The 27565-nt window shown below is 46.6% G+C and overlaps 2 protein-coding genes across 7 annotated transcripts in view; one reads left to right on the top strand and one right to left on the bottom strand.

Annotated features, from left to right (window-relative positions):
* LOC144773109 (betaine-homocysteine S-methyltransferase-like) overlaps positions 1-27565 on the top strand; it is a 656112-nt gene that overhangs the window by 49745 nt on the left and 578802 nt on the right. The window lies entirely within an intron of this gene.
* Positions 1-27565, bottom strand: part of ERCC5 (ERCC excision repair 5, endonuclease) — a 212442-nt gene that overhangs the window by 136944 nt on the left and 47933 nt on the right. The window contains exons 6-8 of the mRNA XM_078657970.1: positions 27380-27440; positions 25183-25326; positions 915-1122 (exon numbers count right to left, since the gene is read on the bottom strand). Coding sequence (XP_078514096.1) covers positions 915-1122; positions 25183-25326; positions 27380-27440 — 413 coding nt within the window. The remainder of the gene's footprint in view (positions 1-914; positions 1123-25182; positions 25327-27379; positions 27441-27565) is intronic.

Raw genomic sequence — 27565 nt, 5'->3', positions numbered from 1 at the left:
AAAATAAAAAAAATAACAAAAAACAGAAATATTAGGAAAGCATTACTCTGAAGGCCTATTCAAAAGCACATTCCATCCTCTAAGCTCACTTGGTTCAACTGGTTTCTATCTATCCATATATTCATAAAACAAAGGTTAATGTTCCTCCAACAATACAAATACTATAAATATTAACTGACCTGGTTCACTGACAGTTTTCACTCTATTCTGAAAGGGTAACTAAATCTTCTGGCAACACAAAAATTTTGGCTTGTATTTGTATAATGACTATTGTTACAAAGATAACATATGACTATCATACAGATTACCAACTGAATGTTGTGCTGATAACAGAGTAACTTTTTCCCAACTCAAATACACATATCATCAGCCGTCAGCCATTAAAGGGAGAGTCCTCTTGCTGGCATTCCAACTCATAATTGTCAAGGCTAAACTCGTTCATCTGCACCAGGTGCATCAACTCTTTTTGTCTTAGTTTTCTGGCTTCAAATTTTGTTTTACTTTAGTATCAAAACCATTTTGGCCAAAGCTGAGGGTAAAATGTTCCACATGCTGGTATTTGTTTTTGGGCAATCAAGGAAAGAGCGTTAAGAGACAAATTTGGCATACTTTTACTTGTTTTTATCTTGGATCTGGTTTTAGCACTTCCTAAGCTTTCAATAACTTCACAGAGAGCTGCTACTTTTTCGTCAATATAAGCAGTACATAACACAAATGGCAGAGAATATAATCTGAGGATGGTAGTTGCGGAGTTGGATATTGCAGGGTTACGGTTGACATCCTCATAAATCATAACAGCACTGTCTATAATTGATGCCCAAGGTAATAAAAAGTTTCATTTTTTTTTACCGTGCCACTTTTGAACCAAGCCAAGGTTGACACTGGAAAAACAAGTTTAACCTACTCTACTGTACCTTTTATGAGGACATAATGAGATGCGTCTTCTGACATCACCTTCTTGCTTTCCACATTCTTCAGGAAGCCTCCTTCATTCTCATAGAGAGCCTGGATGTCTCCAGAGTTCTGCTGATTCATTTCTTTCTGCACAGTCTTTATGTGCCGGTTCAAAGTGTTTTTCTTGAGTAAACCTTTCAGCTGATAACTTGAGAAATCATTAGACTCCTTTAAAATAAAAAGAGCTTGTACATTATTAGGCAAATGAGAAAACAGAGTGCTAAAACAGGATTACCGTAAATGAATTTTACCTACTAGAATACTTGGATCTTAAGCATGGGATATTTCGCTACTCAGTTTAATTGTTCAATAAATGCAGCAATTTCATTATTTGTGAAAAATTCTTTCATAAGGAACATCAACTGTGCAAATCATTCATCTTCACAAGAGCAAATAGGTAAATTACGTCTATTTGCTCTAGTGAATAATAAAACTTAAGGCAATAGACTAGATCCAAAAACTCACTAAGGATACCCTTGTCACAAATCCATACCAAGGAGGATGTTTTTTCTCTTTACAAGAAATCGTCCTGGTTTATACTTTAGAGGATCTCTGGAAGGTGCTTCCTGCTGTCTTTGTTGTATTCCTTCAATTGTGTCTGTAAAAGCTGAAAAGGCTGGTTGTATCTGGCATTTATGGGATCTGTTCTTACAATGTCAACAGCATTTCGGCATTTTTAAGAGGTTAGATTATTGTCACTGTTTTCTTACCTTTCAGCTGAATTAATTTCGAGAGAGTTCCACAAGGCACCCTTTTTCACTGGTTATGTCTAAGCTTTTTTCCTATTTATCACCCACCTGTGCTTCTAAGAATTCATTGCAAGTCTGGGTCCTATTAGCATGGCTATTCAAGTTATGTTACAATCAATAGTAATCTTCATGATGTACAACTTCTTGAAGTTAAATCCCATAAAACAAAGTTGGTCCCTGTCTACCTGTTCCACCCATTCCTCTTTTTCTATCTTAGGTTTATTGCATCAGCTTTACCTACATACTAAAATATGCAGGATTGTCGACACGTTCTGGACTTTATGATCATTCTCATATCACAGATGAGGATTACATTGCTAATCTTGCATGCAATAAGATCCCAATATTAAGAAGACAAAAATAGAATTTGATGGCTGTAAAGCTTTACATCCTTTTATTACACATCTGTAATCCGGCTATACTTTTTTGATGTTCCGTATTTCTGTATTGTCTTTTAAAATCAATAAAATCATATGGAAGAAAAAAACAAACTTAGTGGCACTCTGTAACATACAGAGTGTACAGCAATCTGATCTGGGGCCCATACCATTTGGGATTTACTCCAGTTAATTTTATTTAAACACCTGACGGTTTCCAACATATTCTCAATTTACATTGGTCAAGCAGATTAATGGTGTAGCCTGCACAGGTATTTCTAACATTCTGACAATGATGTGAGGTTGTCTCCAGTACGAAGTCACAGTTCCCACTCCGCCTAGTTCATCTAAACTGGATTATGGTGGGAGCTTGTATTTAGCTCATTCATTAGTTGTACTTCTGAAGAAATTACCAAGAATAGAAACTGCTGGATCACACATCATCCTGAAACTAAACTCACAGGATTATATCAAGCACAGTTTCAGTGCCACAACTGCATTCCTCGGGTTGCCTGTCAATAGCTGAGTGGACTTAAAAACTTTATTTGAGACACATAGAACATGTGTTAAGGTTCTGGCATTTTTTAGGACAAATTCTCCCACCTGGGTTTCTGCTCAGCAAACGTGGTGGCCTGTTTCAATGCCCAAAATCCATCAAAAAACATCAGAGCCCTCAAGAAAATTTCAGATTACATGTACAGACATGAAGCCAGGATAGGTTTGTCTCCTAATTGACATCACAATATGGAGTATGTCGGGAGTTACTGGATGGAATATGCTACTTACCAGTATGCATCTTGTTAGACCTGTCTGGATTTTTTGCGCAGTCCCTCCTCATTATTATTTATTTTGTCCCCTTTTTGCCCCTCATACCCTTAATATTTTTGTGTCTACTACTTTTTTTTAGGTGTTGGTCAAGGGGAAAGGTGTTCTTTTTCCCCCCATAATCTTTTACCTCAGGCCCAGAGGCCTGTTCTGACAGGGAAAGTTGGAGCCACAAAATGGTGGCTACTAACTGCCCTAACTGCCAAGTTCAAAACCTGGCCATAGCCTAGCATAGGGCGTTCTAGAACCTTCTGGTCCACTCTGGACCACTGAAGGGCAGCCTATAAAAGGCGGAATGCTGGACAGCCATTTTGTCTGTCAGTGAGGAGCAGCTAGAGTGAAGGTTGAGGTCTAGTAGGGGTAGGATTCTGAAGGGTGGTTCCCTCTACAAGAGTAGCCCCCTATCAAGGCTTTCCCACCTCCTAGGTCCTGTTGTCCTAGCCAAGTTAGCCCATCCTGCTGATCCTGGATAGATAGGTGAAGGGGTTAACTCTAGTAGCCTTGGGAGCTGTGAAGAACCCTGCCTTGGGAGCTGACCTAAGAGTTCCCCTGTGTCCCTAATCTGTCCAGTAAGGAGGGATAGGGGATTAGTGCTGAGGAAGAGCTCTGTGGACTTATTCTAAAGGAGCCTCCCCATTTGTATCCCCCCTCCTCGTCATAGTGAGGAAAAGAAGGTCTTCCATTGGACTAATTCAAGATTTGCATATCCCCAAACTGATCCTGTGACGTGTAGCAAGCTTCCTCATCTGTTGGGTCGGCAGAGAGAGCTGAGGAACCTGTATCCTGCTTGCCACCGATAGCGGGACCCCTGGGGCACTTTTCGCGCTATGTGACAGCGCCCCCGCAGGTTCCACTGAGCCTGAGAAGCCTTGCGAGGCTTCCCTTCGTGAACGGGACCCCGGGGGCGCCTGCCGCGCTGTGGAGAAGTGAAGGCGCCTGCCGCGCTGTGGAGAAGTGAAGGCGCCGTCGCGCATGCTTCGTTGGAGGCTGATCCCCGGAAGGAGGGGCACCCAGAGAGAGCAGGCCCGTGAGTAGCGTCCCTTCAGGGAGCAGGCGCAGCGAGAGGAGACATCAGAGCGAGCGCCTTCCGCGCATGACAGCGGGAGCAGCAGCCCCCGCCGGACAGCACAGAAGAGGCTCGCCGGCTTCCCTAGTTGTCAGGAAATCTGTCCTTTCCCTCCCGCTCGAGTGCCACGCTGAGGAGCTGGCCCGGGCAGGGAGAGAGTGAGTAGAAGCCCGGTAGGGGCTGGAGGAGCAAAGTGACATCAGCCCTGATTTCCCTTCACTCGAGTGCCACGCTGAGGAGCTGGCTCGAGTGAGAGCCTCGCCTGCCTGATTCCCCGACCCCCTTTTGTCTGCTGTCCCCTAATAAGCCTGGTGCAAGACGATTCCGGCCATAACATACAAGTAAGGAGGAGAATTACAGGGGGAAGCGGCGCTAGCATCTCCAGTGCAGTGATTAAGGCACTAATCGTTTTTCCTTCCTGGAGAATCTAGGCTGGGGAGCAGTATAAAGGAGTCTGTTGATCAACTGAAGGTTTTAGCTCAGTATAAAGCTTGCTGCTTAATAACTAAACATTGAGAAAGAGTTAGTAATCCTGGAAATAGAACTACTGGGCACATGACTTATAAATGCATTGAAAGATACTGTTAATGTGAATTCTTAATGCCAGTGACTCTGCTAAAAAGAATGCTAATACCTTTATAACATCTGCTTTTGCTTATATTGAATGGTAGTTTTCTCTCCCAAACCTTTAGCGGATTGTGATTTCACCTGATTGATGATAAAGTACTGAACTGTAACTTCTAAAGCATAGAGAATAGAGTATATATTATTTTTATAAAGCAGTACTTATTTTTCTAAAATTTGGTGTAGTGTTGTTTTTGTGTGCTATTGCGTGACGTTACTTTTGGGTGGTCTGCAACCTCCACACTGTGCCTCTAGAATTAAATGCCTTAACCCTAGGCCAGGCTACCCTAGGTAACCTGTCATCCCAGGTTCCAACATTTGGTGCCTAGCGGTGGGATCCTGACTTGGTTGCAGCTACTCACTAGTAATTTAACGCAATACACTAACCTACACCAGGAGTTTTCTCCTTGCGGCCCTCCTAATTTGAATTTTGTTTTTTCTAAATTTATTTCTGGTGGTGGGTGGAGGTTAACCCCAGGTCACTTCTTGGTTTTCTCCTGTGAGTGATTTTATTCCATGGCAAAGATGGAGTTGAATTTTAAAGAGCTGGAAGCCAATACTGTGGCCCAACTCAGAGATTGGTGTCAGCATCAAGGGGTATTTTTTAATAAAGGTGCCAAGAAAGGAGAGTTGCTGACAAGCATAAGGGCATGGGTGGAAGCTCATTTAAGGGAGGAACCAGAAACTGAAGAGGGTGACGGGGACACTGTCACTGAGGCTGCATTGTTAAACCAAGTGGGAGGTGGGAATCTGCTGACAGGTCCCAGGATACCTTCAAGGGCAAGCAGCAGCGTCTCAGACAGGGGTTTAACTGAAGCCGAGCTAGAAGATAGGAGGGAGGAGAGGAGAATGAAGTTGGAATTAGCTAGGATGGATATGGAAAGGGAGGAAAGGAGGTTAGCTCATGAGCGAACCATCAAGGAGATGGACCTACAAGCCATACTAAGAAGATCTCCCAATCCTGATAATGGTGGCAGCGAAAATAAAGTGAACACCAGGGAATCCAGACCCTATTTACCCAAAGATGTCATTGCTAGCTACACCCCAGGTGATGACATTGCCAAATGGTTGGCCGCCTACGAAGTTTCTTTAAGGGCTCACGGGATCTTAGAAACTCACTGGGGAGGTGGGCTGTATAAATACATGCCGCCTGCTGGCAGAGACACCTTGTTGGCTCTGGAGCAGGATGAGCAAACCCACTACCCTGCAATGAAGGTGGCACTGGTGAAAAAGTTTGGACTTACCCCTGAAAGGTACAGACAGAAATTCAGGGGAAGTCACAAAATGAGTACCCAGAATTGGGTAGACTTTTTAGACTACGCCAAGAAAGCTTTGGAGGGTTGGGTCAAGGGCAGCGAGGTGAAAGATTATGAGGGGCTGTACAATCTATTTTTGAAAGAACACCTCCTCGAGAAATGTTTTCTCGAGTTGCGCCAACACCTGGTGGACAGCAAGCTGACCGATCCCCGGAAGCTTGCAGAGGAGGCGGACACTTGGGCAAGTACCCGGGTGTCCTCAAAGGGGACTGGAGGGGATTCTCAAAAAGCCGGACAGGGCGCCCCCCAGAAGAAAGAGGGAGGAGATAAAAAGAAGGAGTTCTCCAAAGGTCCCCAAAATAATTTCCAAGGTAAGGGAGCAGGTTTCACCCCTAGGGCAAACCCGCCCAGAAACCCTAATCCTGGCCAAAGCCAGCAGCCAAGGGTTCCCCACTGTTTTGAATGTGGTGGTGTTGGACATTATAAGGGAGATGTCAGATGCCCAAAGAGACCACCCCCTCCCACCGGAGGAAAGTCACCGGGAGTAGCTAGTGTAGCGCTCGGGGAGGAGTTGCCCTTAGATAAGGGGGGTGAGTGGGCGGGTGTCACCTTAGTGTCCCTGGGAGAGCGGGAGATGGTACCAAAGATCCAGGTGCCCCCAAATACTACAAAGTATGGGCAATGGGTTACCATCAATGGCCAAAGAGGGGAGGCTCTGAGAGATACAGGAGCCAGTATGACTACGGTGAGAAGTCAACTGGTGTCTCCAGAGCAGGTTGTTCCTAATGTACTCCACCCCGCCGCGATGGCTGACGGCAGAATGGGCCACTATCCAGTGGCTGAGGTTCCCTTTGAGTGGGAAGGGGTAGCAGGTTCACTTCGAGTTGCCGTAAGCCCTGCCGTGCCAGTTGATTGTCTGTTGGGGAATGACATGGAGCACAACACTTGGAGAGAGGTGGAATACCGGACGCATTCTGCGATGCTGGGTACACCTGACTGGGCCTGTGTAAGCACACGGTCTGCGACTGCCCAGAGAGGGAGTTCGCCTGGGTTGGAGCCTGGAACAATGGCCCAACCCGCTGCCAAAAAGGGACAGAAACGGAGACAGGGACAGCCTGCTTCGGCTTCCACGCCCCATGGGACAGATCGGCCACCTGCGGTGGTAGGCCAGGAGTCCATGGAGGGGGGAGTAGACTCTCTGGAGGATTTACCCATCCCTGCTGAATGGCATGTGGAGGGAGGTCCTACCAGAGAGGAATTCTGTAAGGGGCAGAGGGAGTGCCCTACCCTTGAGGGACTGAGGCGTCAGGCTGAAGCCCAGGCAGCAGGTGATGCTACGGGACACCACCATATTTACTGGGAGGATGGCCTCCTCTACAGTGAACCCAAGGTACCTCTACCTGGCTCATCAAGGGCCTTGGTGGTCCCGCAGCAATACCGAGCCTTTCTGCTGGAATTGGCTCATGCGATACCACTGGCAGGACACTTAGGCCAGGACAAGACCTTTGCACGGCTTGTCCTCCACTTTTACTGGCCTCGGATGAAAGTGGCGTCCAACACATACTGTAGGACATGTGTATCCTGCCAGGCCAGTGGGAAAACAGGGGTGAAGCTAAAGGCTCCCCTGGAACCACTTCCTGTCGTTAGCACCCCCTTTGAAAGGGTGGGCATCGACATTGTAGGGCCATTGGATCCACCAACAACAGCTGGTCACAGGCCCGAGGTCATTTTAATGCTGGTGACTGATGGGGCTGAGGAAGCAGAAAGCGAGCCTCTCCCAGACCTCTTTTCATGTCAAGAGAAGGATGGGTCGGTGGAGGGAGTGATTCTCTCCCCGTCTCTCACTCCTGAGCAACGAGAGGATTGCCGTCAGGTATTGGGGCAGTACTCTTCGCTGTTCTCCCTTGTCCCGGGAAGAACCCACCTGTGTACCCATGATGTGGACACAGGGGACAGCCCCCCAGTGAAATCCAAGACCTACAGGCTGTCGGACAAGGTGAAGGCTAGCATCCATGGCGAAGTTGCCAAGATGTTGGAACTAGGGGTGATAGAACCGTCCAGCAGACCTTGGTCCAGTCCGGTGGTGCTAGTCCCAAAAGCCGCCCCACCGGGCACCACACCAGAACTGAGGTTCTGTGTGGATTACCGAGGACTGAACTCAGTTACCAAGACTGATGCTCATCCAATCCCCAGGGCGGATGAGTTAATTGACCGGCTAGGAGCTGCCCAATACCTAAGTACCTTTGACCTCACTTCAGGGTACTGGCAGATCTCCTTGACAGATGGAGCAAAGGAAAGGTCAGCCTTCTCCACGCCTGAGGGACACTTCCAGTTCTGTGTGATGCCCTTTGGGCTCAAGAACGCCCCTGCCACATTTCAGCGACTGGTGAACCAGGTCCTCTCTGGAATGGAGGGTTTCTCGGCTGCTTACCTGGATGACATTGCTGTCTTCAGTAGCAGTTGGGAGGACCACTTGCAACATCTGCAAGCAGTTCTCCAGGCGCTGAAACAAGCTGGATTGACCATCAAAGCCAGCAAATGCCAGATTGGGCAGGGGTCGGTTGTGTACCTTGGACACTTGGTGGGGAGGGGCTCAGTGCAGCCCCTGCAGGCGAAGATTGAGGCAATCATGGCCTGGGAACCCCCCAAGACACAGACTGAGGTCCGAGCTTTCCTGGGCCTCACAGGTTACTACCGTCGCTTTGTGAAGGGGTATGGCACTATTGTAGCGCCCCTCACAGAGCTCACCTCTAGGAAACAACCTCGACGGGTAGTTTGGACAAAGGCTTGTCAGCAAGCCTTTGAAAAGTTGAAGCAGGCAATGTGTGAAGCACCGGTCCTGAAGGCTCCCGATTTCTCCAAGGAGTTCATTGTTCAAACAGATGCATCCGAACATGGCATTGGGGCAGTGTTATCGCAACTAAATGAAGAGGGCCTGGATCAGCCTGTAGTCTTCTTATCCAGGAGACTGCTTCCCCGGGAACAGAAGTGGAGTGCCATTGAGAGGGAAGCTTTTGCGGTGGTGTGGGCTCTGAAGAAGCTGCGGCCATACCTCTTTGGCTCGCACTTCCTGGTTCAGACTGACCACCGCCCCCTTCGTTGGCTGATGCAAATGAAGGGGGAAAATCCCAAGCTGTTGAGGTGGTCCATCTCCCTACAGGGAATGGACTTCCGGGTGGAACATCGGCCTGGAGTGGACCACGCCAATGCAGACGGTCTCTCCAGGTATTTCCGCCTTAGTGATGAGGACTCCCAAGGGGTTGGGTAGTTCTCCCCACTTTCAGCTGGGGGGGACGCGTGTTAGACCTGTCTGGATTTTTTGCGCAGTCCCTCCTCATTATTATTTATTTTGTCCCCTTTTTGCCCCTCATACCCTTAATATTTTTGTGTCTACTACTTTTTTTAGGTGTTGGTCAAGGGGATAGGTGTTCTTTTTCCCCCCATAATCTTTTACCTCAGGCCCAGAGGCCTGTTCTGACAGGGAAAGTTGGAGCCACAAAATGGTGGCTACTAACTGCCCTAACTGCCAAGTTCAGAACCTGGCCATAGCCTAGCATAGGGCGTTCTAGAACCTTCTGGTCCACTCTGGACCACTGAAGGGCAGCCTATAAAAGGCGGAATGCTGGACAGCCATTTTGTCTGTCAGTGAGGAGCAGCTAGAGTGAAGGTTGAGGTCTAGTAGGGGTAGGATTCTGAAGGGTGGTTCCCTCTACAAGAGTAGCCCCCTATCAAGGCTTTCCCACCTCCTAGGTCCTGTTGTCCTAGCCAAGTTAGCCCATCCTGCTGATCCTGGATAGATAGGTGAAGGGGTTAACTCTAGTAGCCTTGGGAGCTGTGAAGAACCCTGCCTTGGGAGCTGACCTAAGAGTTCCCCTGTGTCCCTAATCTGTCCAGTAAGGAGGGATAGGGGATTAGTGCTGAGGAAGAGCTCTGTGGACTTATTCTAAAGGAGCCTCCCCATTTGTATCCCCCCTCCTCGTCATAGTGAGGAAAAGAAGGTCTTCCATTGGACTAATTCAAGATTTGCATATCCCCAAACTGATCCTGTGACGTGTAGCAAGCTTCCTCATCTGTTGGGTCGGCAGAGAGAGCTGAGGAACCTGTATCCTGCTTGCCACCGATAGCGGGACCCCTGGGGCACTTTTCGCGCTATGTGACAGCGCCCCCGCAGGTTCCACTGAGCCTGAGAAGCCTTGCAAGGCTTCCCTTCGTGAACGGGACCCCGGGGGCGCCTGCCGCGCTGTGGAGAAGTGAAGGCGCCTGCCGCGCTGTGGAGAAGTGAAGGCGCCGTCGCGCATGCTTCGTTGGAGGCTGATCCCCGGAAGGAGGGGCACCCAGAGAGAGCAGGCCTGTGAGTAGCGTCCCTTCAGGGAGCAGGCGCAGCGAGAGGAGACATCAGAGCGAGCGCCTTCCGCGCATGACAGCGGGAGCAGCAGCCCCCGCCGGACAGCACAGAAGAGGCTCGCCGGCTTCCCTAGTTGTCAGGAAATCTGTCCTTTCCCTCCCGCTCGAGTGCCACGCTGAGGAGCTGGCCCGGGCAGGGAGAGAGTGAGTAGAAGCCCGGTAGGGGCTGGAGGAGCAAAGTGACATCAGCCCTGATTTCCCTTCACTCGAGTGCCACGCTGAGGAGCTGGCTCGAGTGAGAGCCTCGCCTGCCTGATTCCCCGACCCCCTTTTGTCTGCTGTCCCCTAATAAGCCTGGTGCAAGACGATTCCGGCCATAACATACAAGTAAGGAGGAGAATTACAGGGGGAAGCGGCGCTAGCATCTCCAGTGCAGTGATTAAGGCACTAATCGTTTTTCCTTCCTGGAGAATCTAGGCTGGGGAGCAGTATAAAGGAGTCTGTTGATCAACTGAAGGTTTTAGCTCAGTATAAAGCTTGCTGCTTAATAACTAAACATTGAGAAAGAGTTAGTAATCCTGGAAATAGAACTACTGGGCACATGACTTATAAATGCATTGAAAGATACTGTTAATGTGAATTCTTAATGCCAGTGACTCTGCTAAAAAGAATGCTAATACCTTTATAACATCTGCTTTTGCTTATATTGAATGGTAGTTTTCTCTCCCAAACCTTTAGCGGATTGTGATTTCACCTGATTGATGATAAAGTACTGAACTGTAACTTCTAAAGCATAGAGAATAGAGTATATATTATTTTTATAAAGCAGTACTTATTTTTCTAAAATTTGGTGTAGTGTTGTTTTTGTGTGCTATTGCGTGAAGTTACTTTTGGGTGGTCTGCAACCTCCACACTGTGCCTCTAGAATTAAATGCCTTAACCCTAGGCCAGGCTACCCTAGGTAACCTGTCATCCCAGGTTCCAACACATCTGTTCTTGGCATGTAGGGCTGCTGACATTCATATCTGTGGATAGATCGCCGCCTAGTGTTGGGTCTGGATGATTGCACTTTGTTGTCCGGGAAGAGTCTTCGAAGTATCACGAGATAGGTGGCTCCTCCCCTGGACTACAGTGCGCATGGGTATCCTCTCCATGCTCAGATTGTTTTTCGCCATTGTGGCAGAGATGGAGATAGGAAAGTAAGAGATGTCCATGATAGAGATAATGCTGCAGCTGCGACAGGCGCCGGGGAGGAGGGCGGGCGATATGAATGTCAGCAGCCCTACATGCCAAGAACAGATGCATACTGGTAAGTAGCATATTCCGTTCGAGGCATGTGGGCTGCTGAATTCATATCTGTGCGTAGACTGAATAGCAGTATCTCCTCTAGCGGTGGCCACCTGTGCCAGCTGCAGCAGTTTGGAAAAGAGTTTTGAGGACAGCCTGGCCTACAGCAGCTTGCTGTTTAGCTTGCAGGTCTACACAGTAGTGTTTAGTGAAAGTGTGTATGGTGGACCATGTGGCTGCCTTACAGATGTTTTCGAGAGGAATATTCCCTAGGAAAGCCATGGATGCCCCCATTTTCCATGTAGAGTGTGCTCTAGGGGGGACTGTTAAAGTGCGTTTCGCTTTTAGATAACATATTTGAATGCATTTAACTATCCATCTGGCTATTACTGACTTTGAAATAGGATTTCCTTTGTGTTGTGGTGCAAAGGCAACAAACAACTGTTTAGTTTTCCTGAAGGATTTAGTTCTGTCCACCAAGTAAAGTAGAGCTCTTTTCACGTCTAGTGTGTGTAGGGCCCTCTCAGCTACTGACTGTGGATTTTGAAAGAACACTGGCAGTTCAATTGCTTGACTGATATGGAAATTGGATACAACTTTAGGCATGAATTTAGGGTTTGTTGTAAGAACTACCTTGTTAGCATGTACTTGCATGTAGGGTTCCTGAATTGTTAACGCTTGCAATTCGCTCACTCTTCTGAGCGAGGTGATGGCAACTAAGAATGCAACCTTTCACGTTAGGAATTGCAATTCGCATGAGTGTAGAGGTTCGAAGGAGGTCCCATGAGTCTGGTAAGCACTATATTTAGATTCCAGACTGGGGAAGGAGGGTGTTTTGGAGGGATCACCCATTTCAAGCCCTCCATAAATGCTTTAATTGCTGGTACTCTGAACAGTGAAAGGTGTTGTCTGTTCTGAAGGTATGCTGCTATAGCAGCGAGGTGTAGTCTTATAGAAGAGTAGGCTAGGTTACATCTTTGTAAGTGTAGCAGGTAGAAGATAATGTTTTGAATGGAAGCGTCTAAAGGGTTGATATGGTTATTGTTGCAGTAAATAACAAATCTCTTCCATTTTGCTGCATAGCACGCTCGTGTGGTAGGTTTTCTTGCTTCCCTAATGATGTTCATGCAGTCTGGGGGCAAGTTAAGGTATCCGAACTCTAAGAACTCAGGAGCCAGATCGCTAGGTTCATCTGATTGGGATCTGGGTGTTGTATTTCTCCATGGTTCTGAGTTAGGAGATGTGGAGCAAGGCACAGCTTTTGATGAGGAACTACGGAGAGTTCTAGGAATGTTGTGTACCATAGTTGTCTCGCCCAAGTGGGAGCAACTAGGATTAGGGTGAGTGAGTTTTGTCGCAGTTTGTGTGCCACCAGCGGGATCAATGGTGCTGGGGGAAAAGCGTACGCAAATCTGCCTGACCAATTCATCCATATCGCATTGCCCAGTGACAGCGGATGTGGGAATCTGGCGGCAAAGTACTGGCATTTGGAGTTTTCTTTTGTGGCAAACAGGTGTACCTCTGGGTGACCCCATTCCTCGAAGAATGGCTGGAGAACTTGGGGGTGAATCTCCCATTTGTGTGTTTGTTGGCTGTGCCTGCTCAGCAGGTCGGCAATCTGATTGTCCTTCCCTGGGAGGTGTTCTGCTAGGAGAAAGATGTTCTTTGGAATTGGCCACTTCCATATGCTCTGCGCCAGATGGGACAGCTGAGGAGAGTGTGTTCCTCCCTGTTTTTGGATATAGTACATCGCGGTTATGTTGTCCGTCCGGATCAACACTGCCTTGTTGTGCACGTATTTTTGGAAGGCTTTGAGGGCTAGGAAGATCGCTAGCAGCTCTAGTTGGTTGAAATGCAGCCGTCTTTGTTTGTTTGTCCAGAGCCCTGGTACTGTGTACTGAAGGAGATGGGCTCCCCAGCCTGTCAGTGATGCGTCCGCTGTTAGTACTATTTGTGGAACTGGCTCTTGGAACAGTCGCCACAGAGAAAGATTTTGTGGGTTCCACCACTGCAGAGATTTGTGTGTGCGACTGTCCACCAACACTAGGTCTTTTAGTTGTCCATGAGCCTGGTTCCATTGCCGTGCTAGGCATTCCTGTAAAGGGCGCATTTGAAGTCTGGCATGGGGGACAATGAATATGCGGGAGGCCATCATGCCTATGAGCTGCATGAAAACTTGGGATGGCAGGGAGTGCTGTGGCAGGAATTTATGGATGAGTATCTGCATGCTTGCTATCCTTGCTGTGTTTGGGTACGGCTTTGCCAGCAAGGTGTTTATAGTGGCACCTAGGTATTGTTGTATGTGGGAAGGTTGCAGATGCGATTTTGTGTAGTTGATTGAAAAGCCTAGGCTGTGTAGCAACTGTATGGTTTGTAACGAGTGTGCCGCACACTCTTGGTACGATTTTGCTTGTATTAGCCAATCGTCCAGGTAAGGGTACACATGGACGTGTTGCCTCCTGAGATGTGCTGCTACTGTCGCTAAGCATTTTGTAAACACTCTTGGAGCCGTGGTAACCCCAAAGGGCAAAACCTTGAATTGGTAGTGCTGCCCTTCTATGGCGAACCTGAGGTATTTTCTGTGGGCTGGGTGAATGGGTATGTGGAAGTACGCATCCTTGAGGTCCAGGGTTGCCAGGAAGTCCCCTTGCTGTAGCAGCGGGAGCACTTGTTGTAGTGTGATCATGGCACTTGTTGTAGTGTGATCATGTGGAAGTGCTCCGACAGTATGTATTGATTTAGGGGCCTGAGATCCAAAATTGGTCTCAGAGAACTGTCTTTCTTTGGAATAAGGAAGTATAGGGAGTATACTCCTTTCCCTTGTTGGTGGAAAGGGACTTGCTCTATGGCCCCCTTTTCCAGCATGCTTGTCACTTCTTGTTGTAGTAGGGTGATGTGTTCTTTGGACATAGGACGATGTCTGGGTGGTATGTTTGGTGGCGTAAAAAGTCAGTTCTAGGCAATAACCATACTGGATAATTTTTTTCACCCACCTGTCCGTGGTGATTGCGTACCAGACAGGTAGGAACTGTTGTAGTCTGCCTCCGACCGGTGTTAAGTGGTCTGGAGGCAGCGTGATAAAGTCACTGTTTAGTGGCGGCGGAGGCTCTGGTGTTATTGCCTCCCCGTCCTCTTCCCTTATTACTGTTACCTCTGTAACCACCTCTGGTGGTGTTTTTTGTGAAGGAACATTGCGTGTTTCCTTTATAGGAGGCAGATGTTTGTGAAGCATTTCCTCGTGTATTAGCTCTATATGAGGAGCGCCGAAAGGAGCCCCGATGTGGCAGAAATTGCAGTGCACCCATGGATTTCGCCGTTTCCGTGTCCTTTTTCATTTTGTCCAAGATGGTGTCCACCGCAGGACCAAATAAAAAATCTGGATTGACTGGCTGGTTTAGAATGGTGGACTGCACCTCATTATTGAAACCTGAAACCCGCAGCCATGCGTGTCTGCGGAGAAGGACACTAGTATTGATGGACCTAGCTGCGGTGTCTGGAGCGTCCAGCGCACATTTAATGGAAGCATTTGATATGAATTTTCCCTCTTGAATCAATCAATCAAACCATTTTGTATAGCGCACTACTCACCCGGGAGGGTCTCAAGGCGCTTGGGGGGAGGGGTATGCTACTGCTCGAACAGCCAGGTCTTGAGTTGTTTCCTGAAGGCGAGATGGTCCTGGGTCAGCCGAAGGTGGATGGGGAGGGAGTTTCAAGTCTTGGCAGCCAGGTAAGAGAAGGATCTTCCTCCGGTGGTGGCTCTTCGGATGCGTGGTACGGCTGCGAGGGCGAGGCTGGCGGGTGGGCGTGTAGAAGGTCAGGCGTTCGTTGAGGTACTTGGGGCCCAGGTCGTGGAGAGACGTGTGTGCGTGGGTGAGGAGCCGGAACGTGATCCTCTTGTCGACGGGGAGCCAGTGCAGGTTCCTCAGGTGGCTGGAGATGTGGCTGCGTCGGGGGACATCCAGGATGAGTCGGGCGGAGGCGTTCTGGATGTGCTGGAGTCTTTTCTGTAGCTTGGCTGTGGTTCCGGCGTAGAGGGCGTTTCCGTAGTCCAGTCGGCTGGTGACGAGTGCCTGGGTGACAGTCTTCCTGGTCTCGGTCGGGATCCAGCGGAAGATCTTGCGAAGCATACGCAGGGTGTTGAAGCACGATGAGGAGACGGCGTTTACTTGTCTGGTCATCGAGAGGGAGGAGTCCAGGATGAAGCCCAGGTTGCGTGCGTGGTCGGTTGGCTTGGGTGCGGTGCCCAGGGCTGGGGGCCACCAGGAGTCGTCCCAGGCGGAGGGCGAAGATCCCAGGATGAGGACTTCTGTCTTGTCCGAGTTCAGTTTCAGGCGGCTGTCCTTCATCCACTCGGCGACGTCTTTCATCCCTTCGTGTAGGCAGGTTCTGGCGGTGTCGGGGTCTCTGGTGAGAGAGAGGATCAGCTGTGTGTCGTCGGCGTAAGAGATGATGTTGAGGTTGTGCTGGCGTGCGATGGCTGCAAGCGCTCTCATGTAGACGTTGAAGAGAGTGGGGCTGAGTGAAGATCCTTGCGGGACGCCGCAGATGACTTCGGTGGCCTCGGAGCGAAACGGGGGGAGGCGGACTCTGTGTTCTTCCGGCGAGGAACGAGATGATCCACTCCAGTGCCTTCTCTTGGATACCAATGCTGCTGAGGCGCTGGACTAGGGTGCGGTGGCAGACAGTGTCGAACGCCGCGGAGAGGTCCAGGAGGATGAGGGCCACTGTTTCCCCTTTGTCGAGCAGGGTCCGGATGTCGTCTGTGGCTGCGATGAGGGCGGTCTCGGTGCTGTGGTTGGCTCTGAATCCGGATTGCGAGGGGTCGAGAGATCCGTTTGTCTCGAGGAATGCGGTAAGCTGTCTGTTGACGGTCTTCTCGATGACTTTAGCAGGAAAAGGGAGGAGCGAGATGGGGCGGAAGTTTTTGAGATCGGTGGGGTCCGCTGTAGGTTTCTTCAGGAGGGCGCTGATCTCGGCGTGCTTCCAGCTCTCCGGGAAGGTGGCGGTGTTGAAGGAGGTGTTGATGATGTTCCGGAGTTGGGGTGCGATGGTGGAGTCGGCCTTGTTGAAGACGTGGTGTGGGCAGGGGTCGGTTGGTGATCCGGAGTGGATGGTGTTTATCGTGCGGGCTGTGTCTTCGGTGGTCACCGTGGTCCAGGTGCGAAGGGTGGCGTTGGGGGGCGTTGGTTCGACGGTTGGGTGCGTGGGTGGGGCGCCGAAGCTGTTGTGGATGTCGGCGATCTTGCTGTGGAAGAACGAGGCGAGGGAGTCGCAGAGGTCTTGTGACGGAGTGATGTCGTTGGTGCCGGTGCTGGGGTTGGAGAACTCCTTGACGATGGTGAAGAGCTCTTTGCTGTTGTGGGCGTTGTTGTCCAGTCGTTCCTTCAGTGATTTCTTCTTGGTGGTGCGGATGAGCTGGTGGTGCTTGCAGGTAGCGTGTTTGAGGGCGGTCATGTGGTCGGTGGTCCGGTCGAGGAGCCAGGCTTTCTCGAGGGTGCGGCAGGTCTTCTTGGAGTCCTTGAGTTCGTCGGTGAACCAGGATGCCTTCTTGCTTCTGGGTCTGCTGGGAGGGTTCTTTAGTGGCGCGAGGTCGTCGGCGCAGGCGGTCAGCCACTGTGTGAAGTTGCGGGCTGCTTCGTTGGGGTCCGTTGTGTTGGCGGGTGGGCGTTGGCTGAGGGAGGTGGTGAGCTGGTCCGCGGTGATATTGCTCCAATTCCTGTGAGGAACCAGTTGCGGGTGGTGGTGGGTAGTGGTTTTTCTGAAGCTGAAGTGGACGCAGCTGAATGAGATCATTTGCTTGTGCTTTAAACGGCTCGGGCAAATGTTGCATAAGGCTCTCTAGCTGATCGTAGTGCGCCCTATCGTACCGAGACAATAAGGCTTGTGTGTTAGCAATTCTCCAAGAATTGGATGCTTGTGCCGCTACCCTTTTGCCTGATGCTTCTAGAATTTTTGATTCCTTATCAGGGGGAGGTGCTTCCCCTGTCGTCTGAGAGTTGGCTCGTTTACGTGCGTTAGCGACCACTAGTGAGTCCAGCGGGAGCTGGCCTTTTACTGTAAGTTGGGTCTGTAGGAGCCGGTCTATACTTTTTTTCAATTTGGGGATTGATTACCCTTGCCCTGGCTGTGTCTTTGAATAGGTCAGGTGCATGTTTGAGAACCCCTTTCAGCATTGGACGTGTTTTGACACTTTTTTCTGCAGTAGTGAAAGTGTCAAACAGGAAATCTTCCTCTACTGGGTCACTGTGCATGTCCATTTTGTGGAATTGTGCTGGCCTATCTATGAGTTAGTTCAATACTACTCTATCATCAGTAGGAGATGGTTTAGTAGGGTAAGTGGACACATCAGGGATGGGATGTGTGTCATAAGGATCTGTTGGCTCATCCCAAGGTTCCTCTTGGTCAGGATCTTGAGGAAAGTCATATAGGGGATGTGGGTCATACCCAGTGTCTCCCTCACCGCCCCGTGGTAAAAAGGTGATGTAGGTGCAAGGGGTGTAGAAGGCATGACAGGTTGAAAAGGGAGAAAAGGTCTTGTGGGAGAAGTACCAAAGTCTTTTTTCTTCAGTGGGGTAGGTGAATCAGGTGCAAAGTCCAAAGGTCTCTTTTTTCTATGCAGGATGGTAACTTTACCAGTCTCTGGGTTAATATACATTTTTGCTTGTTCGTCTGATGGATCTGGGTGGAACAATTCTTCCTCTACAGTCCTGGGTTTAGCGTTGGGCTTTTTCGGCTCGACAACCTTTGGTTTCTCGACAACCTTTGGCGTTTTGCTCAGTTTTTTCGGCTCGGGCCCAGATTTCGGCTCGACCACTGGTTTCGGATCAACCGGAGTCTTTGGGTCGATACGTGGCTTGTCCCCCGTAGGTTTCTTGGGGGGAGCGGCTTTCGCCGGATCGATATTCTTGTTTGGATCGACCGGTGTTTTTGGAGCCGTTAACTTCGGGTCGACGGGTTTGTCCGGCTTCGATGGTTTCGGTACGGCACCCGATGCCGGGTCGACAGTCTTTGGAAGCGCAGGTTTGGTCGGCTCGACGACATTCCTTGGTTCGGTGCCCTTCCGTTTCATGCCCTTGTTTGGGTCGACCGATTTTTTGGGGTCGACGGCTTTTGGCTGAGCGGCCTTTGTGGGGTCGACAGTCTTCTTTGGCTCGACGCCCTTTGGCTGTTTTTTAGGATTGACGCCCTTAGGGTCGGTGATCTCTTTAGGCTCTGGAACCTTCTTCGGGGCGGTGGTACTAGGCCCTGGGGTGTCTGAAGGTTTTGGTTTCGGAGCCGAGCCGGAAGGCGGGGCTGTCGAAAGTTTCTTATGATCTTGGCTAAGGCCTGTTGGCGATGCCTCGACCGGAGCCTTTGGTAACGGGTCAAGACGTGTCGGGGGCAGTGTACTCACGATCTGGGCCGACGGGATCTCGTCGTCTGAGTCGGAGTAGTCCTCGACTGTGACGATCTCTAGGTCCGAGTCTTGAGCGTCCGGTAGATCCTGGTCATGATCGAAGATGTTGTCCGGTTCCGGTGCCTGTCGCTGCATTTCTTGCCTAGCGGCCCGTCTGATCCGTATGGTTTTCTTCGACCGGAACTGGGCGCAGGCCGGACAGGTTTCTTCCCTATGGTCTGGGGAAAAGCACTTGTTGCATACTGAGTGTTTATCAGTATGGGGGAACTTGGCGTTGCATTGTGGGCACCTTTTGAAGGGGCTTCTTTCCATCGACGGTCGGCTCACGTGGCGTCGAAAAGGCCCAACAGCCCGCGTCGACGTCCGATCCGAGATGGAAGTATGGATCGAGGAGAGAGGTACCGATCGAGAACAATACCGACGAAGTCGAAGGCCTTTTGGCCTTTAGAAAAGATTGTTTTCGATTCCGATTTGGAGTGTAGGAGTTAGCATCCGAACCCAATGGCGGAAAAAAACAATCTGAGCATGGAGAGGATGCCCATGCGCACTGTAGTCCAGGGGAGGAGCCACCTATCTCGTGATACTTCGAAGACTCTTCCAGGACAACAAAGTGCAATCATCCGGACCCAACGCTAGGCGGCGATCTATGCACAGATATTAATTCAGCAGCCCACATGCCTCGAACACTTAGCTACAACAAAACAAAATTGGATGTTCTCTACTATTTAGGATTAGCTTAACAATGGCTACTGGCCAGTTATTTTAGGTACATGGAGAGTCTTGATGTATGCCATCAAAATGTAAGGTTGACGAATATTGGTCCATTATATTCCATTGTTTCAAATTAGCAATATCCGTTTGATTTCACAGTGATCCATACAAAACTAAAACCCTTAACTGCACATGCATTAATCCACTCATGGACCAAAAAACAAAAAATATGTTCAGAAGGCTCCCTGCTTCACATTCCTCTCTGTCCATGTGTTTTAGAAATCAAAACATACCCTCCACTTTTTCATGCAACACTAATATTTCATTCAGTTATACTTTCAAGACTGTGTGTCTGCACGGATCATATTTGCAGATTGTATACTCCAAACAGTATATCCGTTGCAACTGCAAAGATAAATAATCAGATTAGCGTGTTTAAATCTCTGTCCAAGTATTCTTAATGATGTCTGTGTTTTCGCCATGTTCATCTGGGATGGACTAGTCCACACGCCAAATCTCAATGTGTCTCATTTACATTTTTACATTTTATTTGACCCCTTGATACAAAGTAAAGGATTTTCCTTAGTCTCCTCTCTTTTGAAGGAAAAGGGCTTGACTGGTTTAATTATTATTGTGACAAACAAAGATAAAACCCTGTGGTGTCGCAATAGAAATGTCTTTCGGATCTAGGAGAGAGAGCTGCAGACAATTCTGTAATTCTTTCAGTACTGTTACCAAAATTCTATAATATACAAATTATATTAAAAACACAAAACATTAGGGCAAGTGTCACTAATTACTAGACTTGAAATCAGATTCATTAAAAAAGAATGATATTTATTTAATTCCTCCCTTCGGGTTGCACTATAAATATAAAATTATTGGTTAAAAACATAGTGTATCATCATCACAATACGCAAAAAGTTAAAATAACAATCAAAAAAGACAGTCGATGCGGCGTTTCGGTGTTTGCTAATCTTATCACCTTCATCAGGACAGGGACATTAACGATGTGCAATCTAAAAATAGAAACAATGTTTTAGATGCCTATGCAATACAGTAACACAATTCAATTTCTAGTGACATTGATCCCTTGCCATTCGAACCTAGTGGTTCCAAACCCTTACTTGTCTTCAGTACTGGCATACAATTATTTCACCCTTTCTCCAAACCGACTCTTTATGAGTTTTAACTCACTATCCATCATTACAAAACTTGTTTTAGCTAAGGATGTGAACTGAGGCACTCCAGTATGTTTCAAGTGTCTCATTTACTTTAGGGCAATTACCCCGAGGTCATAAGTACCATGTAAGTAAGATGCAACCAATGTGATTTATGAATCTCACACTTCGCTCACAAGACCTGTCTCCAGTGCCTGGAGGCTCCGGACCCCAGGCCCCTGTGCTCTCTGCACCACTCTTTCAGTGATTGTTACAAACTTGGGGGCGATCATATACTAGTTCTTGGAATCTGGATCGTTTAAAATTCAGAAAAAGGGAGTTCCACAGAAATTGCATCATAAAACTATTTTGAACACTTAGTTAAGCGTGGAGACTACACTGCCTCAGCACAAAGTTAGAACTGAAATACTCATTATCTGTTTGAATGTATAGGACAGTTCCAAAATACTCAAATTCCCTCAAACAGACAAGCAGCATGTGCAGAACTGCAAGTACATTTTTAAGGAAAAAAGACAAATGAATCATTCAGTACAGATGTAGAAACCTAAGGGGAGATGCAAATGTCAATGTGTCATGAGCAGTGTGCTCGAATGATACACAACTCAAATGCTTGACAAATGCGAACACCTGGTGTTTTGTTCTAGACAGAGAAGTTCACTCCCCACTGCACAGAAAAAAATACACAACAAAGATGTCTCTGTGCAAGAAGGTGAATATGGTGGGAGACAACATGAGACCCACAAACATATATAGGATCCAGTATACACCCTCTGTTATGTGTAGAGACAAAGCAGACCCGGGTCAAGTTATGCATCTCAAAAATTGGGCAAGGTTCGAAATGTTAGGTGTGAAGTCTAGCCAATCTATAGCAAATGATGTCTGGGTCTCGGTCTAGTGGATCAGAAACTGAAACCTTTCAGCCCGATACCTCTATTATGAAACGGGTGCAAGATGATCTAGAGATTTGGGCCTGCATGAAAATTAGAGATCAACTGATATGCCCCAAGTATCTTGAAATTGCTCTAGAACAGTGTCCAGATTACTGAGGTGCAAGGGATTCTCAAAAAAAGTCATCCTGTTACTCCATCTACACAATCTTGTTCTGTAGAGATGTTTTAATGTATTATTCCATCAGTGCAAGCTGAAGCTATTAAAGTCCCAAAAACATCATACATTTCCTTGAACCAGATAAAGTGGGTTAGCCCAATCACACTCCTGCACTGCGTGGCACAATTGCGGATTACGGCACTGAGCGTTCTACTTACGTCAAACGTACCCCGTAGGCCAACTGTTGAGACTCAAGAAGTAGACAGAAAGGTTGATCAAGTGTTGGATTTTATCATATTGTAAGACGGTGACACCTAAAGTAAATGAGGTGGAAAAAGACTCACTCCTAACCAGCTTTCTGAGAGAGAAAGGCCTTTAAGACCTTACATCTACTGTAGAAGGTTGGCATAAGGAAGAGGTTTTGGGCCCGCGCTAGCTTGGTGCTTGAAAATGAGAGATCCTTCTAATGTTCTGTAAACATTTTTTAACTGGAGTACCTTGATAGACTTATGCTCAATGGTTTTATAATACTTGTGATCTTCTGTGTCATGTTTAAATGACAGGAAGAAAAGACACCAGGAGTGTTTAATTGACACCAATTTCTAAACATTACAGAATACACACAGATTGGATAATTACTCCACCATCAGGCATCTGCAGATTTACTACAGTGGAACAAATCAACAGTGCGGCAATATCTTCACTAAAAAAGGCAAAGAAAAATCTGAAAAAAGTAACCAATGTCAACATACCATGTATGATTCAAATATAACGCCATGGACTGGAAGAAAAATCTACTTAAATACTAGCTAGTGCCCAAAGACCCTGGTCTGGCAGGGTGAAAATAAATGTTTAAAATGGCCCACTTGGTACTCAGCAATTTGGTAGACACTTGCAAGAACGGTGCTCCAAAACATAAGGGGGCAGCACCCATTTTTTAATTCGAATTAGAAGTTAAGAGGGTCTTTTTTAATTTAGATTACTATTTTATAAAAGAAACAAAGTAATATATTTTATGGAAAGCTTTTCAGGGTCTGATCTAGCCGCAGGTGCTCAATTTAGGCTCATGGCAGGAAGAGGGCATAGTAACCTGGCGATTGCGTTATCTCTGTAAGAGAAAATATCTTCCTTGTCAAAATCTGTGCCTTAAGCAACAGAAAAGTATACTTTAATGCCAGGGTGTGAGATAACCCAAACGTCAGAAGTAGTTAGCCACATCAGTAGATACACTAAGCGCTCAAACCTTTTATTATTTAAGGATAACTAAAAATCGCTTCTATGAGAAAAAGAGAACATCCTCAATCTTCACAGATATTGTGGTGCAAACTTAAGCAAGACACTAGGTCTTAAGCCTTTGTTAGTTACTTACAATATCAATTAGGCTCCCTTTAATATTTATCATGTCTTCACATGTTTATTTTTCAATACTAGATTGCTTTACAGTCAAAGATCTATATTTCACTCTCAATTAGTGAGGACCGTCTGCCTAGAATAGGACCCAATAGTGCAAAACTAAGCATGTTATGCAATAATTATTTCCCATAAGAAATGTAAGTGATGTAGTTATATGCTGTGTAGAACAGTTTGCTAGCTTCTCTCTTGTATTCAATATTTAATGTGGCATGGTAAAACTTATCTCATCACCCAAACACATATTACATGCATTATGACAGAACACCATATTTAAGGTCAATCCTCAATCCATAGTTTGAACCACATCTCTGAGGATTGTGAAAAAATGAAAACCACAAATAGTAGAAATGGGATTGAATTTAGAAGAAAATTCAACTGATTGACTCTTCTTGACACGGGCACTCCACATCCATTTTGATTCACAAAATGTTAAAACAGAAATTCTCCTTTTCGGGAACTGTCCTTCTCAGCTCTGGCACTCTCATTCTGGCCAGATGAGTGCCCTTTGCCTTCTCCCCATGACGGTCCGGTAAAAAACCTGGGCATATGGGTTGATGATAAACTTTGCTTTGATCCTCAGATCAAAAGACTATTGGGCTTATGTTTCGGCATCTTGAAATCACTTAAAAAGTTCCTCCCACTGCTCCCTATTCACGCTTGGAAAACTATCATCCAAACCTTGAATACCTCCTGCATAGATTATGCCAGCGCTCTATGTCGGTCTGCCCACCTACCAGCTTAATAAATTGCAGGTGATCCTGAATGCTGCGGGCAGACTCTTGCTCAACCTTCCCAAGATAGGTCACATCTTCGCGATCTGAACTGGCTGCCAGTGGGTGCAAGGGTGGCGTTCAAGGCCATTGTGAGGGTTCACTCTGCGGTTTATGGCATATGGCCCGGCCTGCCTTCAATCCAGATTTGGTTTCTACTCTCCTGCCAGTCAGCTTCGTTCTACTAACAAGCTACTGGTGATTGTTTCAAGGGCCCTCAGAGGTCCAGTGGTAGCTGCCTGTCCCATCTGGGCGCTATGGCTTGGAATCAACTTCCGGTGGAGCTTCGAGCTGTCCGTGCCCATGTTTAGGAAGAAGCTGAAGACATTTCTTTTCAGATAGACTCGCCTGAGCTCTTAATCTGCCTCCTAGGCACGCATCAGAAGACTCCTTGGTGTAGCTGCCCGCGTTACAAGTGCCAATCACATTACATAGAATGGTCGGGATCTTGTTGCGTGCGATTCCTCCATCATTTGCGGCAATTTTGACTTTTTTTAAGTCGCAAATAAGTGCTCCTGGAAACCTACAATAGTCATAGTTTCCCAGGAGTATTCACAGATGTAACATTTACGCATTCCACATGTTTTACCAAATTAGAATTACTGGATAATAAATTGCAACACACTTGGAAGTTTGAATTTGGTGTTCCTCAAAGAAAATATTTTTTCTAACAGAGGAGCTCCTACCAACATTTTAGATATAAAGGCATTCTCTCTCCCTTCTCACCATGGAGAGACACTTGTTCAGCGCCTAAAAATGATACATTTTCTTTGTGGGCAACAAACTACATTTAAACTGATGGTGAATAACACCGATAAATTTATAAGATGTCAGCCTTTGACCAAATTGTACAAGTTGATTCAGCGAAGAATACCAACAAACACGCTTATAGCTATGTTTGCAGATGTAAACATTCAACCATATTGGTGGAGTATAAATTGATAACTTTGTGCAACTCAGAAGAACTTAGGTGTTCGAAATATTAGTCAATTATTTTTTCAGTGAAACACCAAGGATGTGTGAATAGTGGAAGCAGAAGGCAGGTTTCTTTTCACAGAGAAAAAGCTTGTGAGATTTTGAGATTGTGGTTCAGTGGAGGAAAGGTGAGTAAGATTAGCTTTGCACAGAAAACACGAGGAAAGAAGAGAAACCAGCTCAATGAAACAAAGTAAATGTTTTCACCTCTGGCATTGTTTCAAATATTGTTCTTCTTCGCTTTGTTAATTCTTTCAGATCAGTCAGAATTTCATGCTTTACTTCTGGAGGTAGGTTCATGAAATCTTCAGACTCAATGTCCACAGAGTGAGGATTTTCGATGAATTCTTCCTGTTAATGAAAAAACTACTGTCATTTTTGGACAAGCCGCGAAAGCCTGAAGTTGTAACGACATACCTGCTAGCTTCATTTAACGGGGTGCTACATAAATAATTTAAACGTCCTAGTTAAGCAATTCGTAAAATATCCCACGGCAAGCGTATATGTGTGTTTTAAGTAATGTCAAACCTTGAACTAACCCTGCCTTAGAGTGATATTTCCAGTCTCTATAGCCTGACAGCTAATTAGTAGTACATGTATGTGACCACAGGACGAGATTTCAAAACAGCCTCTCTTCATTCTGAAGGGTTCATGTTAGATTAGGACAAGTAGCACCATCAACAATATTGATATCACTATAATTGTGGCAACCTAAAGAGACTACTTTAGAGTCTGATGGTAAATGTGAAATTCAGCAAAACTGCTAATGTTATGTCACACAATATTCATTAGTACTCTTGTGCTACAAAAACTGACATGCTGTTCTTCAACAGTTATTATAAGGTGTCAGTGCAGTTTACCACTGAGGCAGTGCTGACGTATGTACTAGAAAAGTGGTTCCCAAAGTCTGGTCTGCGGATGGACCACCGGGGTCTGTGACACATTCCCAGGGGGTTCACAAGCAGCAGTTTTAAAAGCACTGCAGAGTTCCTTCTATAATTAACAGTTTTTGGGCAACAAAAAAACGGACAAGATAACTCTGATGATTAATGTACCTGCTGGAGAGAGATGGGAGTGTTATCCAGTGGCAGCTTTGACTCATCTAAGGCTGCTTTTGTCACAGATATTTTGCTGTTACTGTGTAGTTAAGGAGTTAGAATCATAATCTAGCACAGTGAGTTATGTGCTGTCATCAAAGAGCTGCATGCAAACTGCATGGTACAAGTTAGTAAGTTATGTTTTTTCCCAGTATTTCATTATCCTGATATTGCTAAAATATATTTTTGTTGGGTACAAATACATTCTCATTATTAAAGTCAACATAAACCACTGTGTTATGTTTTGAATCCAGAGTGTGTGCTTCTCCAGACCAAGCACTCTTCACAAATGCCTACCAGTATGGATGACATGTGACTCCTTCACCTAGTAAACCCCTCTGCCTTATGTAACATTTTCTATACACTGATTTACACACGATTCATTATCTCTGTATGTGTGTGATTTCGAGTGCTCCTACACCAGTGAGAGGTGCTATAAAACAAATGAAATACATGTGACAAAGGGACAATGGAGAGATAGGAGGCACGGTTGGAAGGTGATAGGGAGGAAATCATTGAAGAGCACCAATAAAGATTGCCATATCCTAGTGCCAGTAAGATCATCATTTACAAACTTTAAAGGCTTATACAACTCAATTTATAATGACAAATGTGTTGTAGAATGCACCATTTTCCCCTAATTTTCTTGGGGGGGGGGGGGGGCAAGAGCCCCTCCCATAAGCCCCTTTGTAGTGGTCAGGCTCACTCGCTGCACTTGGTATGCACCATACGGGGACTGGTCTGACAACATTTGTTAGGGCTGCTTTGGGTTTCCAGCCAGGCCCTTGCAGGAGACTTGTACCACTAAATAAAACTAAACATTGAAAAGTAAGTCGCCGAGATGCAGCACCAACCTTCTCTTCCAATGAAAATTTGTAGGTATTTAAAAAAAAAATTCAATATCAAATAATTAAAACTTTAGAAATTAGAGTATTTTTTTAGTGTGCATTTGTCTGTGTATTTTATGCGAATTACTGTTTTAATGTTTGAAATGTAAATAGTACAAGTTGCTTGGGGGTCCCTGACTTCCAGTAGTGACTCAACTGGGGTCCTCAGAAGTCAAACGTTTGGGAACCACTGTATTAGAACATGCAGCAAGACCTCTGTGCTGTTATCAAATGTTTAATGAACTTGAAAGCGCTGCCAGTATGGTAATGTTTAAATGCAAAGGCAATACTAAACCTGCAAAGGAATGAATGCATAGCGGTAGACCATGCCCTTATAAACATGTTGACACATTAAAATTAACGGTTTGAGAAGCTGAATAGCAAAGCCCTGAACTATTATATCTGCCAAGAGAACCTTACCTGCAATAACTGCCTCTGGGTCATTCTTTCCTCCCATTCTTTCTCTTCTTCCTCGTCCGAGCTACAACATTTTACAAGTAAGAAGAGGGAAAAGAGTGTCAAGTCCCTGTTCACAGTTAAGAATTTCCATGAAGTATTACAAGCATGTGAAAAAAATCCTCCTGCTGTTAGCTGATGCACAAGTAC

Source organism: Lissotriton helveticus, chromosome 8, assembly GCF_964261635.1.
Source record: "Lissotriton helveticus chromosome 8, aLisHel1.1, whole genome shotgun sequence".
NCBI lineage: Eukaryota > Metazoa > Chordata > Amphibia > Caudata > Salamandridae > Lissotriton > Lissotriton helveticus.
The sequence above is the reverse complement of the archived record's forward strand: the minus strand, read 5'-3'. Positions and strand labels throughout refer to the sequence as shown.